This window comes from Triplophysa rosa, unplaced genomic scaffold, assembly GCF_024868665.1.
Source record: "Triplophysa rosa unplaced genomic scaffold, Trosa_1v2 scaffold287_ERROPOS314419, whole genome shotgun sequence".
Taxonomy (NCBI): Eukaryota; Metazoa; Chordata; class Actinopteri; order Cypriniformes; family Nemacheilidae; genus Triplophysa; species Triplophysa rosa.
In genome coordinates, this window is record NW_026634301.1 from 95,798 (window position 1) to 111,677 (window position 15,880).

Genomic DNA, 15,880 nt, shown 5'->3' on the forward strand with positions numbered 1-15,880 from the left:
TATCATGCTGTAAAGGATAGCCAAAGTCTTTTCAATTTTTTTTAGTCATCAGCAATTGGCTACAAAGTTCATAGTGGCAATTTTTTAGTTATCAGCTGCACGGAAGTTCTACTAGCTAAAACGGATGACTTAGTTGAATTGTATATTCTACAATTGTTTTGATTCAATTAACTATTCATAATTCATTTCCTCAATAAATGTTATGAAAGTTTGGTCGCCATTGCCTTATTTTTTGACTAGCAAACACTGTTCCGTTTCAAATAATGTAATGAATTTCAGAGGTGATTGGTTTAGCCATACAGTAGAACATTTAAAGAATTAAAAAATCAAAAAAACAAGACAATGCTAAAATGGCTGAGAAAGTGGCCAGGGTGCATCTATACCTCACAGGCTTGTTTCCATTCACGTCAAACTAAATATGGCCATTAGAGATATCCAAATACTGAGATGAAAAGTGAATGTATCGTATTAACAGATTTTTATGACCCTTTTCGATCTCTCTTTCCTTTAAGAAGGCCCCTGATTTTTTAAAATTAGATTATAATTCCACAATACAGGCCTAAGTACAAGCACAGCACAAAAGCAAATATCATAAATAAAAAGATAATAACAAACAGGACATGGTAACAGTCATGCTGTTTTAAAAGAAGGCACTTACATCAAGTGTCACAGGCCATTGTGTCTTATTTCAATGAACCTAAATGTCCAATCCAAACGTCTCAAATAACTTCATATTGTTCATATAATGACGATTATGAATATATTAAATATTAAAATACAGAAAGACATTAAGGATACAGTATTATGACTTGAGTGGATTGTCAGACAAATGGACATTGGACATTTTATGTTCACAGTTCCAGTGTCATGGTGTGGATAGCTTACTCAAAACTGAAAATTCTTTCATCATTTACTCACCCTCATGTTATTCAAACCTACACAATATAGTGACAAAAGTACTGCATGTACTAATAATAAACATGTTTATCTATTCCAGTAATCCCAATCAAAACAAATATAAACGCTATACTATACAATACTCCATTAACGAATTGTGTTTCCATCTTTGTTGCAACAAGAGCCTTTTTCTGTTCCGAAATGACTGTACCCCTGTGTACAAGTCATTGATGTTTGGCTCAAATGTGTTCAGCTGGGTTCAGGTACAGTCCAGTCAAGTTCTTCCACACTAGACTGCATCAATAATTTCTTTTTCAACCTTGCTTTGTGCACAGGGGCATTGTCATGGAAGAGGAATAGAAAAGGGCCCTGCCCAAACTGTTGCTATAAAATTAGGAGCACACAATTCTAGAATTTCATTATATGATGTAGCATTAAGACTTGTGCTCATTGAAATTACTAAATTAGTCAAACCTGTTGAAGGGAGCATCCCAATACTTTGGTCAACGTAGTGGATGTGACGTTCTTGATTTTTTGAACCATAATGATGACAGAATTTTTATTTTTGGGTGAACTATGCCTTTTATAATTCACACTCTTCTGAGTTAGTTAGTCTCAAGACCATTTAAGGTGCAAATACTTTGAACACACCCTAAAGTGCAGATTAATATATGCATGACACATATTGAATGATGTAATGAACTGATGCACATACAAAATGCAAAGATTTGGGAACTTGTGAACACTTTTCATATGTCAAAATATTTGGCACCGCTAAAATGCAACCCAAAAATAACCATGCAAAAACACAAAAGAGGATCCAATATAATTCAAAGCAAGCATTGTGTAAGTACCTCAGTTGTAACTGAGCGGACATACTGACCAGAGGGAAAAGGGAAAAATTAGTTGATGACGTGAAACACTGGCTATTGTGAACAAAAAAACTGTTAAAGCAGATTACCTTCCATAACGCCTTAGTTTATGAGGACTGTTGTTTTTATATTTAAAACCATATTACCAGTAATGATCAATTTTGCATGCTAAAAGCTTAACTAATATGATGGTTTCAACAACTGTGTCTGAACTGTGTCTAAATGGGTCCTATTATGCCTTTTTTAGGATTTAAAGTTCAAAAACACTTGAATTATGAATGAATTGCTTAGAGCGTGTTTTAATTTCCTACCCTTACCAGCAGCTCTCTTCTTAGGTATAAAATCTTAGGTAATGTCTAGTTTTCATGTCTTGTTACTGGTCATATTTCCCCCAAAACAGAACATTTGTGGATTTCTTTCCAATCGGTGAACATAATGATACTATTAACACTAGACCTTTTTCCCCCCAAAAGTTATAGATTTTACTCTGTCCGCTATATAATCAAGGAATACAATTATAAACATGGAAGTACTTTCAGTACAGCATAGCTGCAACAGGCTCTCTTATTATTTGTTCTCCAAATAATGGCTTTAAAGGGAAAGTTCACTCAAAAATGAAAATTCTGTCATCATTTACTCGTCCTCAAGTTGTTCCAAATCTGTATACATTTCTTTTTTTGGATGCACACAAAGGGATGGTTTCCTGTACAGGGGTTATTTTAAAACAGGACTAGGCCTTAGTTACATTATCATATTTCAGTCATTTTTTAAAAACATACTTTACAAACAAACATAATTGTGTGCTTCTTGAAACAAAACAATGGCACTGATATATTTTAGGATATGACAGAGCATGTTGTTTTCGATCAAGACACCTCTATCATTTAAATTAGTCTGGGACTAGGTTTAAGCCCTGTCCGGGAAACCACCCCATAGAAAGATATTTGAAAGAATGTTAACAGATTTCTGAGGCACCATAAAAAAAGTATGACTTTTGTTGATCACAAAATTAGTTATTTTGAAGAATTTAGGAAAACAAACTGTTCTGAGGCACATTGGTCCCCCAAAAATGTCAAGTTGCAAACATTTTTCTAAATATCTTTTTTTGTGTTAAACAATTTTAAATTTATACAGGTTTGAAACAACTTGAGGTTAAGTAATTCATGACAGAATTTTCATTTTTGGGTGAACTACCCCTTTAAGAAGAAATGTGTTGTTGACATCTGAAAGTGAAACAGGAAATATTGTGGTTGACGCAAAACACTGTATCCTCAATAGACATTTGATGGTGGTTTTTCACGAGTCTTTATAATTTATTTTTCTACATGAGCTGGAAAGTCCCTCTTTTTCCCACTTTGGGTAACTGTGCTTTAGCTATATAAATCCCATACCAATCTCAAATGTACAGTATGTGCTAAAAGTGAAGATTCATGTTTTGATTCTGTCAATTTAGATTGATACAGTATGACTATGCAGTAGATGGTAGACCAATTAATATCCTAGAAAGGTTTCTCTGTGAAGGTGTAGGCAAGATGAATTCAATAAGAATTAATCTTGCCTACGCATTACGTCATATCCATGTGAGAAACTTACACTATTGTCTTCTGCTTTCTCTCTGCGCTTCACTTTGTGCGTCTCATAGTCCTCCATTAGTGTCTGCATGTAGTTCTTGGGTCTCTGACCACCAGAATCATCACTTCCCAGATCAGACAATGGTGAGGGCAGTGCACCATCTGAAGAGCATGGTGATGCTGGAGGCACTGTACGAACCTTCTCGATTTTACCTAGAGACACAAGAAAATATAACAATAATTTAGACAGAAAGACAGACATCTTTCTTTCTTTCTTTCTTTCTTTCTTTCTTTCTTTCTTTCTTTCTTTCTTTCTTTCTTTCTTTCTTTCTTTCTTTTACATCATAAAAGCTATCCAACAACTGACAACTGTCCCAACCCCATCATACAGACCCCCACGATGAGTTTAATCATTGGGCTTTTAGTAGGGCCTTAAACATAGGAAAAGACTTTGCCGATCTAACAATAGGAGGCAGGTCGTTCCAAAGTTTGGGACCAGCTCGGGAGAAAGCTCTGTCACCCGTTTATAGTTTGTTCTTACAATAGCAAGTAAGTTTTGGTTTTCAGATCTCAAGGATCTAGATTATACACTGACAGCATACAAGAGAGGAAAGAAGGTGCCAGGTTGTGTAATGCTTTAAAAACAAACAGCCAGAATGATTAAGCAACCTTTTTGCTCTAGAGAAATAAGGATCCAATAAGGATTGAAAATGAATGCTATTTTTCCGTAAAGAATTACATCATTGAAGATTTCAATCACATGATAGCACAAAGTAACATACTCCTTTAGCAGTTCTTTAGTAGATAAGCCCAAATCTTTTTGATAAATTAGTCCTTTTGCAGTTGCCATGACACCAATAGAGGGCAGACATGAACTTCTACAGTTTGCCAAAACTGAAAGTACATGATGACATTAATACTGTCCAGTTATGCATTATATCTGTAGTACCATACTAAATAATACTTTTAAGTCTATTTGCATGTCCATTATAAGACTATTGATAAGGCCTACACTTTGGCAAATAGGTCTTATAGTTGCTTCCGTGACTTTCATGGGCACAATTCCAGTCTTTATGATGACAAATGAAGTTGTAGGGCTTTCTTATAACTGGAAGCCAATTAAACACATCTGTGCATTGTGTAATATTTTCCCCACATTTAGAATTATAGTAAACTAATCATAAACTATGGAATGACACTTGTGTATCTATGCAAATTATGTGATTATAAAAATCTGAGATGAATCAAAACTATATTTTAGCATCTTCAGAAAGCCACCCTTTGCCTATAATATGCAGAAATGTTCTTTTGGCACTTTATTAAGCCATGAGAAAAAATTTCAATCAAGTTACCCTAAACGGTAGTGTGTACTAAAAAGATGAACTTACTGGCTACTGCGCAGCAGTTTACTTCAAACCTCAAACCATTTTAAAAAGCACAGCTTGCTAAAGTGATGCAGACAGCTAGCGCAGACCTGTGGGACACTAAATATCTAAACTGAATAAGCTCTGTATGGGGAACCTCCAGGATTCCAAGACTAGACAAGCAACAGCTAATGTTAGAGTTAGAGAGTCAGTTATGTTCTAATTTACATATTCATTCCTAAAACAACAAAATGATATTGTTAAAAAGCATCACAGATGGATGCATCCCAGGTCATGTGTGGCTGAGTGAATGTAAAGCGAGCAGAGCTGATCCAGGCATTTTAAGTCTCTGAACAATTCAAGTATTTCCCAATTGTATTATATTTCTGTCAGCACCACTGTCGTCAATTATTTAACGATAGCATATATTTAGTTTGATGGAATGGAACTGTTCTGGGCATACTCTCTGCCCATCCATGCAGCCTTGCATGGACATAGCAGGAGCGCAGTAATACATGTCCCCCCACCCGGGGAACCAGAACAGTTCCTGATGCGTAACAGGATTAAATTAAAAGATCCGAAGATACAGGCAGATAAGGAGGAGATGGGGATGAAGGTGGGTTTTAGGTGAAACACGATTAAGCAGCTGATAAGGAGCAAAGAAATGCAAGTTAAATAGGATGCAGTCTAGTGTGTGTTGTATGACTACTGGTTAACGTTGATTAGCTGCACCTGATGTGATCAGCTGATGCAAGCTGAACTCACCTGACCTGCCAGAACTAACGCTACGCTTGATTTTGACGCATTAAAAATGTGGAAAATAGAAATTGACTGAGAATGACAAGATGTGTGCATAATTAAGACAAATATAAAATAACAAAAATTTTTGTTGTTGCAATAATAGTGGCAAGACCCTCATAAATTGAAAAAAATAACATTTGTAGTTTTAAATTAAAGTTGCCTCAGTGCTAATTATAAAATGCACGTGAATTCAGCATACCTGGAACTGTCTTCCCAGTAAGGACCAACTTGTTTGGTTGGTTGCTGGACTTCTGCTTCTGTGTACACGGCTGGTGCAGGGCTTGTACCTGCCGTTGTCTTTTCAACTCTTCCTCACGTTCCTGAGCCGCTCGAATCTCCTCTTCAATCATGGACAGGGTTCTTTGTTTACGTGAGCGCAGCTTGAATGGCCCTGAGGTCACTTCCACTTCCTGTGCCCGAGTAACAGCTGCAGTGCTCCTGAGCTCTGCTGCCTCAGAGTATTTACTGAAATAACTGAATTCAGGTTTTTCATTTGGTGGTGGAGAGGGACTGGGAGGCTTGTAAGTGTTCACTGGGATAACTGGGGCAGCTTGAACAACTGTAATTTGAGGAGCAATGGTTTTCCCTTCCAGGGTGGATGGCACTTTAGGAGGTGGCGTGACAGTAGATTTCTCCTCTAACTGTTGTGGTTGAAACAGAAAACTTTCCACTTTCACTGGGATGGGAGACGACTGTTGTGTGGCTTCAAGCGGTTCCCACTTGTCATTTTGCTGGGTAATGGCTTGCTGGATAGCATTCTGGACAAGAATACCAGCATGGTATTCTAGCTCTTCCTCTGTGAAACCATCTTCCTGACAAGTTCCACTATGTTCACCTGGAGATTTGATTACACTTTCATGTTTCCCATTGATTGGGGTGGTAACCATCGGAGTTGAGGGAAAAGAGTACTCCCCAAGAGAGTTTTCCAAATAGGCACTCATGGTTTCATTTGATGCACCACTATCACTTATGTTGTCCATGCTGAAGTCATTGGACAGTGTCTCAAGTACAGTGGTGTCCTGAGACCTTAGGGATAGGTCATCTAATCCTGAATCAATTTCTTCTGCATGGTGGGAGCTGTTGAAAGAGCGTTGACACAGATCTGAATCTTCATCCTTTACAAAAGTCATAACTGCTCTGGCACAAGTAAAATCATCTTCCTGCAATTCATTGTGAGACAATTTATCCTTGGGTGGTATGACGGATTCTCCAGAGCAGCAGTAAATAGCTTCTGCTTTGACTGTAGTAACTTGACTTTCATCATATGATGTGAAACCCTCTTGACTGGCAACCATGACAGAACCGCATAGCCTCTCTACATGCGTTACGTCAGGAGTCTTGAAGAAAGGTTTGGCAGAGTAAAGCTGAGGTGCAACATTTCTCTTCGAGGATGTAGGCTGTTTGGCATGTTCCATCTGCAGAAACTGCTTGCGTGCTGCAGAAAAGTCGATCTCTTCCATGACAACATCCTCCTTGTTTCCTATTTCAGGTTGGATAAAGGTGGTTGTTTGTTTGGGTGCCGCTTCTGTCACAAGGTTGTATTCTGGTCTCCTCTGCTTCCTCTCCTCATATCTTCGAAGGGACTCAAGCTGCTCTGGCTCTAACTCCTCCTCCAGTGTCTTTTCCTGAGGGGGGTTCCACCATTTTGCGGCAATTCCTGGATTTTTCTTAACTGCCTGACCTCGGATGAGTTCCAGCCTTTCTTTCTCTAGCTCTGCAATTTCCTCTAAGGGTCTGACCTTCTTTACCCTAACTTCTTTCACTGTTGGAGTGTCAAATAGTTTTGATGGTTTCTTTTCTTCATGAAATGGTCGGAGCTCAAAACGTGCCTCTTTTTTGACTAGGGTCCTAGGTGACTCATGTGACCTTGCACAGTTGTTTTCCATCATTGCTGCATGGCCATTGGGTTTGGTGTTGAAGTTATCATCAACATAAGTGGTCTGAGTTTTCCCTTCTAAAATAATTTCATGATTTTGTAAGGTTGATGTGTCAGAAGTATGAACAGATGATCCACTTCCTTCAATTCTAATCGCCTGAATCTCAGGGGTACGTGTCCCGTTCGAATTCATGTCAGCTCCCGATTCACAACAGTTGGCTTCAAGGACCTCATCTAGGTAGAGGATTTCTTGGGCAACTTCGCTGTCCAGTCTCACTCTATTCTGGTTCACGTAGCTTTGCTGGGTCTCGGCTTGAGCATCAAACTCCATGCTGCTCTCGACAGATATCACACTAACAGAATCAAAAAAACTCACAGTCTTCGGACTTCTTACTGTTTTCAGCTCACTGTCATCCTCTGAGAGTACTGGGGACTTCTAGAAAAAAAACAGAGTTTACATTAGTTATGAATTATACATTTCAATTATTCTTCTAGATGATAAACATTGCATTCAGCTTGTCTTTCTCACCATTACCTGTGGTACATTAGTGACCAAAGCAGGATCCTAAAGAAATATTGCATGTGACAATCATGCATACAGTAATAGATACTGTTCGGGACAATGATTAGAGGTGGGAGATAATGGACTTGTTAAACTCTGACCTCTGCTATCTGATACTAAGAGTTAATTATTTAAGGCCCATTTTCAAGTCTACTCACCAATCAAGTTAAACAAAAAAAAAAGGGTTATCATCTTAATATTACGGTCATACTCTAGTGAAGAATTATGAAAATATCAATCTATAAATTGATATCACAATATGAAATTGTGCCATGTTAATGGGTTAAATGCTTTTCACCTTTACCTGAAAATAATCATAGTTTACATTTCAGTATTTTCATTAGTTTGCTTTAATGAAAAGCTATATAAAATATAGATTTGTTATAGAATTAACAAAATCAATTTTTTTACTGAAAGAAGAGCATGATGTCTAGAGCATTCTTTACTCTTTATTCTAAGGTGCCTCGATGCCATGGATCTTGCATTGATCTGGCAGTGGTCTATTAACCATTTAGGAAATGCTTACACATTTGGAGAACAAAGCTCTTATACATAAAAAGGATGCCACAAACCCCAAAGTAAACTTAACGAAGCAAACCTTTTCTCTTAATATTTAAAGAACATACAAAACACACGGTCTCAGTAGTGGACGGCCACTGAAACTAAATAAGACCTAAAACTAAGTAATTCTTCAGGCTGTCAGCCAGAAATACTCTACATTAAGCTGTCACTCAGTAGGGGTTAATTAGTTTGGAGCCAAATGTTGGTTTGTAGTTTCTTGAAAAATGGAATACAGCGACAGCATGTACGTATTATGTTTATGGTCATTAAACTTTGTTAATGATTACAAATAGTTCTTTACAACAATAAACTAAATATTAAGTTTGGCAAGAATTCTTGTCTAAAGAAGTGTTGAACTGAATCAGCTAGTTATGATGCACTATTGTCTGGTTAGCAGAAGTTATTAGGAACTTAGCTTTTATGTTCCAGATGTGAGAGTGCATGCCTGAGCAATTTAATTGTTTGTTGTTGTTTGTCAGTTGGAGTTCCTGAATGGTCCAGTCAGAAAGCTGTAAAAAATAACGGCAAGAGCAATATAACTTGCCATAAATGGAAAAGCATAATAAAAGTAGCTACTCTGAGTGGAGCACATAGATGTTATTTTTACTGAACAGCCTAAAAGAGGAATTATTTTTATTTTCAGCACACATATTTCAGGTGCCCATGACCATAGAAAGAAAACTATTTAAACTAGTAAAACTATTTCATAAGAATGTAAATAATGTAAAACCATTGAAACATTGCTTCTCTTAAAGCATATGCTCTTTAGAATAGATCTAAGTTAAAAGATTTGGATGACATGCTTGATAAATAAAATGAATAAAGTGGGGAGTGGGAAATAAGCAAATGGTATTTCCAAATACTGAAATCCTCACTGGTCAACAGATGCCTACAGTACATCCGAGGTTTTAATAAAAGTTAATACTTGTGCATTTTCAAAGTTTAACAAAAAAGTAACACAATGTTTAAAAAAACATGATCAAAATCATGTTTGGTATGAGTAGCAGGCTGTGTCACATGGTGTCTTAAATGTGGCATGTGTTTAATAAGATCCCTTTCTTCAGTCACACAGAGACCACCCTTTTTTCAGTCTAAACTCTCATCAAATAATGACATTAGGAAATCATGTGAGTTTCCCTTTAAAAAACCCATTAAAACCAGACAAGGGTAGATTTGTATACCAATGGAGGTATGCAAAAAGCCCATCAGCATCACCGAATGTTTATCACATTGATTTGAACCCAACAAAACACGTACCAGACCAGAATGAAGACCTATAAAATGGTTGATCCACCCTTATTGCCCTGCATGTAAAAACCAGCGAAGATCTATAGAACGAGTAAATATACAATTAATAGTGGGTGGGAATTGAGGTACAGTACACGACCATGTGAAGCATTGAATAGAGGACTATAACAGTGCAATAGTTTGGACATATGATTTTCACATCTTAAGCAAATGTTGTCTTATTTTCTGGGCTATACAGTATCTGTATGATTTTTATGTCAATAAATGTGTATTTTTATATTGCTCTGTTTTAGGAATGTTAGGAAACACTCAAGGCAAAGGCACGCCTCTGGTATGTCTCGTGAATTATGAAAAAGCAATAGCAATGACACATTCCTCTGGGCTTTCCTTTTTGTTCTCTTTCTCAGTATTGGCTAGACATTAAATCTGTATTCCCTAGAGTCTCAGCCTCTCAGTGGTCAGGTCTGAGGAACATCAGTATGTTCTCAGAAGGGCAGACAGACACACACACACTCTTTTTGCAGATGATCTGAATCCCCTCTAACATTCCCGGCATAACTCAGCTGTCCTCCAGGCACCAGCCGCCTAATACAAGTGATGAAGGATACACAGCCCTATACCTCATGTAATTAAACAGTGTGTATGAAATGTGAATATAACCCTACAAAAGGCAAGATAGATGGTGTTTTCATGGTCTTATTGGCATGAGATTAACTAAACCTTGCTGTCTCTATTTACGTGACGCTTCACGTGTTGTTGCTTTCATAGCATCTGGAAATGGTTAGCTGCCCAGATGCAATTAACACAAGCCATTTTGCAACATTTGGGCATTACTTTCTCTTTAAATACAGTAATTGAACATTTAAAAAGATAGGAATGTCATTGAATTAGATTTAAAGGTGGTGATAGCTTTACTTTAAATGATTGACAGAGTAAATCACATTAACTTTTCCACTAACATCTAACAACAGTTTTCATCATTATTTTAAACAGTAACTATTGCAACTTAACAAAACTAAATTCTTTAACTTAGTGAAAGAACGACAATAATGCATGTGACTTCCATGTCAAAATGAAGTTTTGTGGCCACTGTAAGAAAATGCCTTCATATTCAATTGTTACACAAGATGTATTTTTCAAGCTCGAGGTTCAAGCAGTACAGACAGACCCATCACACCACACCACAGTGATGAAAGAAAACTGAAACAAGATTACCTCTAACACTGCAGACAAAAAATTCCAATGCTCAAAATAGGGAGCAGTAAAGAAAAATCATAAGATCTCAATAATGGTTCAGTTGTTTGTCCTAGACAAAAATGAGAGCAAATGGAGACTAGATCTGCTGTGACTAAATTTGTGATGTAACATTATTATTTTTTCATCTATTTTTTTTAAAGAATTTTAGAAAACGCATCACAAATAGTGACTTCTAAGCTATGAGAAAGAAACAACAGCTCAGTACACTTCTTACTGACTCCAACTGAATATAATATACTTTAAATAAACCAATCCTGTTTAGGCCTCAGTAGCGAAACAGTATTTCAGATAGTGAGTTTCCTACCTTTTCATAGTTTTCCAAATTTGTGAATTAGACTGGTCACAAAAAGTAGTGATCCTTTATATTAGTAAGAGAACTCAAATATATCAGAAAGTTTAAAGACCGTACTGTCTTGAGTGTCCTGTCGTCACCTATAAATCTGTAATGTAAGAAACAGTCTTGCTCTACCACCTTCAACCCCCTCAAATTATAAACCAGGCGAAACCCTGCCCAGGACACCACAATGCAGTTTTTTCCTGGCCACTTCTCTTCATTTCCCCCTCTCTTCCTCGTATATGTGTTTGATAGAACACCATGCCTTACTCACCCCATACTGCTGGCCGCACCATTTCCGTCTGTTCTCCTACAATGCCTCTCTCTCTTCTCTCAGTCCCCAGAGTCAAAATTCTTGCTCTGTCTAGCTATTGGCTATGATGTCATGGGCAAGGGGGGCTTTGGTTTAAAAGAGGAGTGGGTGTGTTCTACGTCCATGGTCACACAAAGACCCTCTGTCAGAGCCGGCCCCCTGGCCGCCCTCTTTCCTTCCCACTCACGCTCCAAACTCTTCTATATGGGTGGCAGACACCCTACAAGGAAAGGCACAGTACGTTTGGGTGGGGATGGGTCCTTTGGGTGGAACCCCTGAGTCAAAACCCAGAATAAATATCTTGCTTTTTATCTGCATGTTCTATGATTTCACACACAATGAATCACTTTGAATTGAGGGGGTATGATCTAAATCTTACATTGTGTGTCTTCATTTTCTTTACTCTTAAGTTACAATAATTATGTTTTTGATTTTCCTTGAAATTTTACCAAAATAAAGTTATACAGTTCATGTTAAATAATAGAGTTTTTTTGATGGCCAGTACTGAATTACAGTAAATACATCATGTCATGAGTCTACATGAGTCAATGTGTCCATGCAAAAACAAGCTTCTTCTTTTACCCATGGCTTAAAAACACAAGAATAAAAAGAGCAACATAATATTATAAAACGGATAGTTCCAAATTATATATTTTGACTGGATGAGACACATTTAAAGCAGTTGTCAAATAGCCAGTACTTGTGATGGCGTATCAGTAGATTTCTGTATTTACCAAGTTGCAATAGTACTGTTTTTGGAAACTATGCAGAGGTCAACTCATAACTTCATGTTTCTTTATTTTTTTTACATTAAAAAATCCATTCTGACTGTGAATAAGTAAGTGACTTTCTTTTGACTTTCTCAGCATCTAGTCTGTTAACTTCTTTAGGAATTCACTCACAAAAGCTAGCATGTAATGTCTCTATATCTTATCAGTCCTTGCAATGTACATTGTGGAACTGTGAGAATTTATGAATAGAAGATTAAATAGATGTCTACTTATTGTTTTCCTTAAAATCTCAAAATAAAACTTAACACAGTATGTCCCTGACAAAATCCTAGTGAAAGGACATTGTTGTAAGCCGAGGGTGACTTATGTCCTTGTGCAATGGAGTGCCTTTTAAATGAGAAGACAATAAAATACAGATAAGAGCAAATGAGATCCAGGCGAGAGAAACGCCTCACAGTCATACAAGGTTTTTTAAGATACTGTATGTTCTTTGTGCTAATAATAAAACCACATACTTGTTTATATTCAGAGATAAACAAAGACTGCAGTATAACCTTCATGTCAATTGAATAATACAATTTCAGGACTGACCAAAACTGTTCTACTTGTTTTTGGAACATCAGATGCAATTTACACAACAGTAAAGAACCTAACTATGTATAAATATGCACATGAAAAATGACGTTAAATTCAACCAAACTTTGCAAAGTACATGGCATGTGGTTTTTAAATTCTGCCTGGAATTCTGAGGTATCTGTAAGGAATGACTAAAATGTCAGTGTGTTTTGTTGGAGGATGTTGATTCCAGTAGGCAAGGGCGTGTCATCCTTCTTTCCGTAATCTGTCTGTCGATGTGGATCAAGAATAATCAAAATGTATCATGCTATGTGCAGTGTTAAAGAAGGAACAATCTTTTGCTAAGGTACAGTTTATGTACTATTCTTAATTTAACTTCTAAGCAAATTTTTAAAACAAGTAGTTATTTGGATTATTATTAATTTAAGATTTATTTATAATAAATAAATTACTTATTTTTTTTAAATCATTTTGTATTTGTCTTACAAAAAACCTTCAAATAGACAGAAAATGTTTAGTCAAGTTGGCACAAAATGCCTCAAAATGCCTAATATAACTATGCATAAAATTATAAAAAAACATTGTCTAAACAGTTACAGTGATTCATTAAACACTGTATTTCAGCACAAAAGTAATAAAACAAATGTGACTGACCTCAAAATTGCTATTTTATAGAACATCTTAAAGACTTAAAGATCTATGTTTCTCAATGGTTGAAAATGGAAATGAGAGCAGAAAAGACAGCTGAAAGGCTACCACATAGAGAACAAAATAAACGTTTTTTTAAAGAAAGATTAGGAGCCTGTGGAAATCGTCCCAAAATAATCTATCCCAAAGTACAGTCGAAAACTAAATCTGTAATTTCTTCTACCAGAGAATGGTTGGTTTTACCTTAAAAATTAAATGAACCAAATTTTAAGTGTGTAGAGACATTTTAAAGGGATAGTTCACCCAAAAATGAAAATTCTGTCATCATTTACTCACCCTATTGTCATTTCAAACCTGTATGACTTTCTATCTTCTGCAGAACACAAAAGATGATATTTTGAAGAATGTTGGTAAATGAAGAATGTTGGTAACTGAAGAATGGCGGTACCATTTGTATTGGTTTCGTGTCCATACAATAGAAGTGAATGGGTACTGCCATTTTTCGGCAACCAACATTCCTCAAAATATGGTCTTTTGTGTTTTGCAGAAGATAGAAAGTCATACTGGTTTGAATTGGCAAGTGGGTGAGAAAATGATGACACAACTTTTGGTATTTTTGGGTGAACTATCCCTTTAAATTGTTGTTTCCATGCACAAAGCAAATTGCGTGACATTAAGTGATTACATGTTTGCCAAAGGATAAACAGCTTCTTCAAAAATAAACTGAATTGCAACTTTGTTGTAATCGCATCATGCAGGACAGGTTAACACATAACAAAGGATTTTTTAGAGTTGGAGCACACTTGCAGAATCTGTAGGAATAAACCAACTTAAGTTCCCTTTCTGTCGGTCTCTCGACGTTGTGTCGAACCGACAGAATGGGGTTTGTCTTGAGAACCTATCATCTTCTGAGTATTTAGAAAAGGCCAATGAAAATTGGCGAATGAAATTTGCTCATTCTCATTCACATTCACTTTTTGTTCTTCAGAGCCTACGCATCTGATGAGCTTCTCTACGATCTTTGGTGATCATTTTGCTGCTGGAATCTTCGACGTGGCACAGCGGACGGTCCCTTCCTGCAGTGACGCCCCTGGGCGTCTCGGCAGTTCCGGAGGTGTTCGAGCAAATTTCCATTTCTAAAAGAGCAAATTTCTCCAGCGTGGCTTGTCCCGCTGTTCTCATGGCTGCAACACACTCATCGAGGAGGGGGACGGACACGATGCCTGCTTCCAGTACGCTGGGGCAGTCGTTGTGGATACGTCCTGCCCGCACTGCGGGCGGTGACGATTCAGACGTTGCGTCACGATGGCTGTGTTCCCATGGGACTCAGCCACTACCTCGTTTGCTCCCCGTTCCTTGGCGGCAGGACTACGGCCCTGCCGTCCGCTACGGCAAGCAGCGAGGGTGATATGAGGATTACTGTGAGCGATAATCTGCCAGCCACTGGCTCACGGACCGTTCGCACCTCGTCTCGCTCGTCTGACCGTTCCCCAGGAGACGGTCCGCCGTCTTATTCCTCAATCACGTATTCGGACACGATGCGTGATGATGAGAAGTCTCTTGCAGCATCGGGGGGTGACGTACTGCCATCCGACTCCGACGATTCCTCGGGCTCCCTCCCTCGGGGGGTCGAGCCCAGGAAGAAGCGGACGTCGAAATGTCAGCCATGCTTTCCCGGGCCGCCGTGAGTGTTGGGTTGCAGTGCCCGCACTGCCTCTCCCGGCACTCGCGGCTGGCTACATGGCGCCTCGGGTTTGAGCGAAACGCCCTCAGTGCCGTGTTTACCGGAAGTGCATGAGGAACTTAGTAAGACCTGGAAGCGCCCCCTTTCCGGCACGTTTCACGTCAAACAAAGTTCTGTCACCCTCTCTTCCCTCAAGGTTGGGACAGCTAGAGGATACGTCGATGTCCCCCAGGTGGAGTATGCCGCCGCGGTGCACTCGTGCCCGTAGGCGGCGGCCACCTGGCGATGGGGCTCGACCTAGACTCCCGTCCAAAGCATGTGGGGACTCGGCATCTCTGGTGTCGAGAGCTTACATTGCGGCGGACCAAGCTGCCTCCTCTCTCTACGCTATGGCTCCTGCCAGGCCAGGGCGTTGAGAGAGCTCCACGAGGGTAAGACCGGCCCAGCGCTTATGCAGGAACTCCGCGCTGCCACCGACCTCGCTCTACGGGCGACCAAGGTGACCACGCGGGCCCTGGGTCGGACGATGTCCACACTTGTGGTCCATGAGAAACTCCTCTGGCCGATCCTTGCGCAGATGAGTAA

The 15,880-nt window shown here is 38.5% G+C and overlaps 1 protein-coding gene across 5 annotated transcripts in view; it reads right to left on the reverse strand.

Annotated features, from left to right (window-relative positions):
* Positions 1 to 15,880, reverse strand: part of LOC130550307 (A-kinase anchor protein 2) — a 113,665-nt gene that overhangs the window by 4,039 nt on the left and 93,746 nt on the right. For 4 of the 5 annotated variants that reach the window (XM_057327735.1, XM_057327737.1, XM_057327738.1 and 1 more), the window contains 3 exons: positions 5,705 to 7,817; positions 3,363 to 3,553; positions 1,752 to 1,775 (listed from right to left, as the gene is read on the reverse strand). In XM_057327735.1, the coding sequence (XP_057183718.1) occupies positions 1,752 to 1,775; positions 3,363 to 3,553; positions 5,705 to 7,817 (2,328 nt within the window). The remainder of the gene's footprint in view (positions 1 to 1,751; positions 1,776 to 3,362; positions 3,554 to 5,704; positions 7,818 to 15,880) is intronic. The other variant, XM_057327736.1, reaches the window with a different exon arrangement.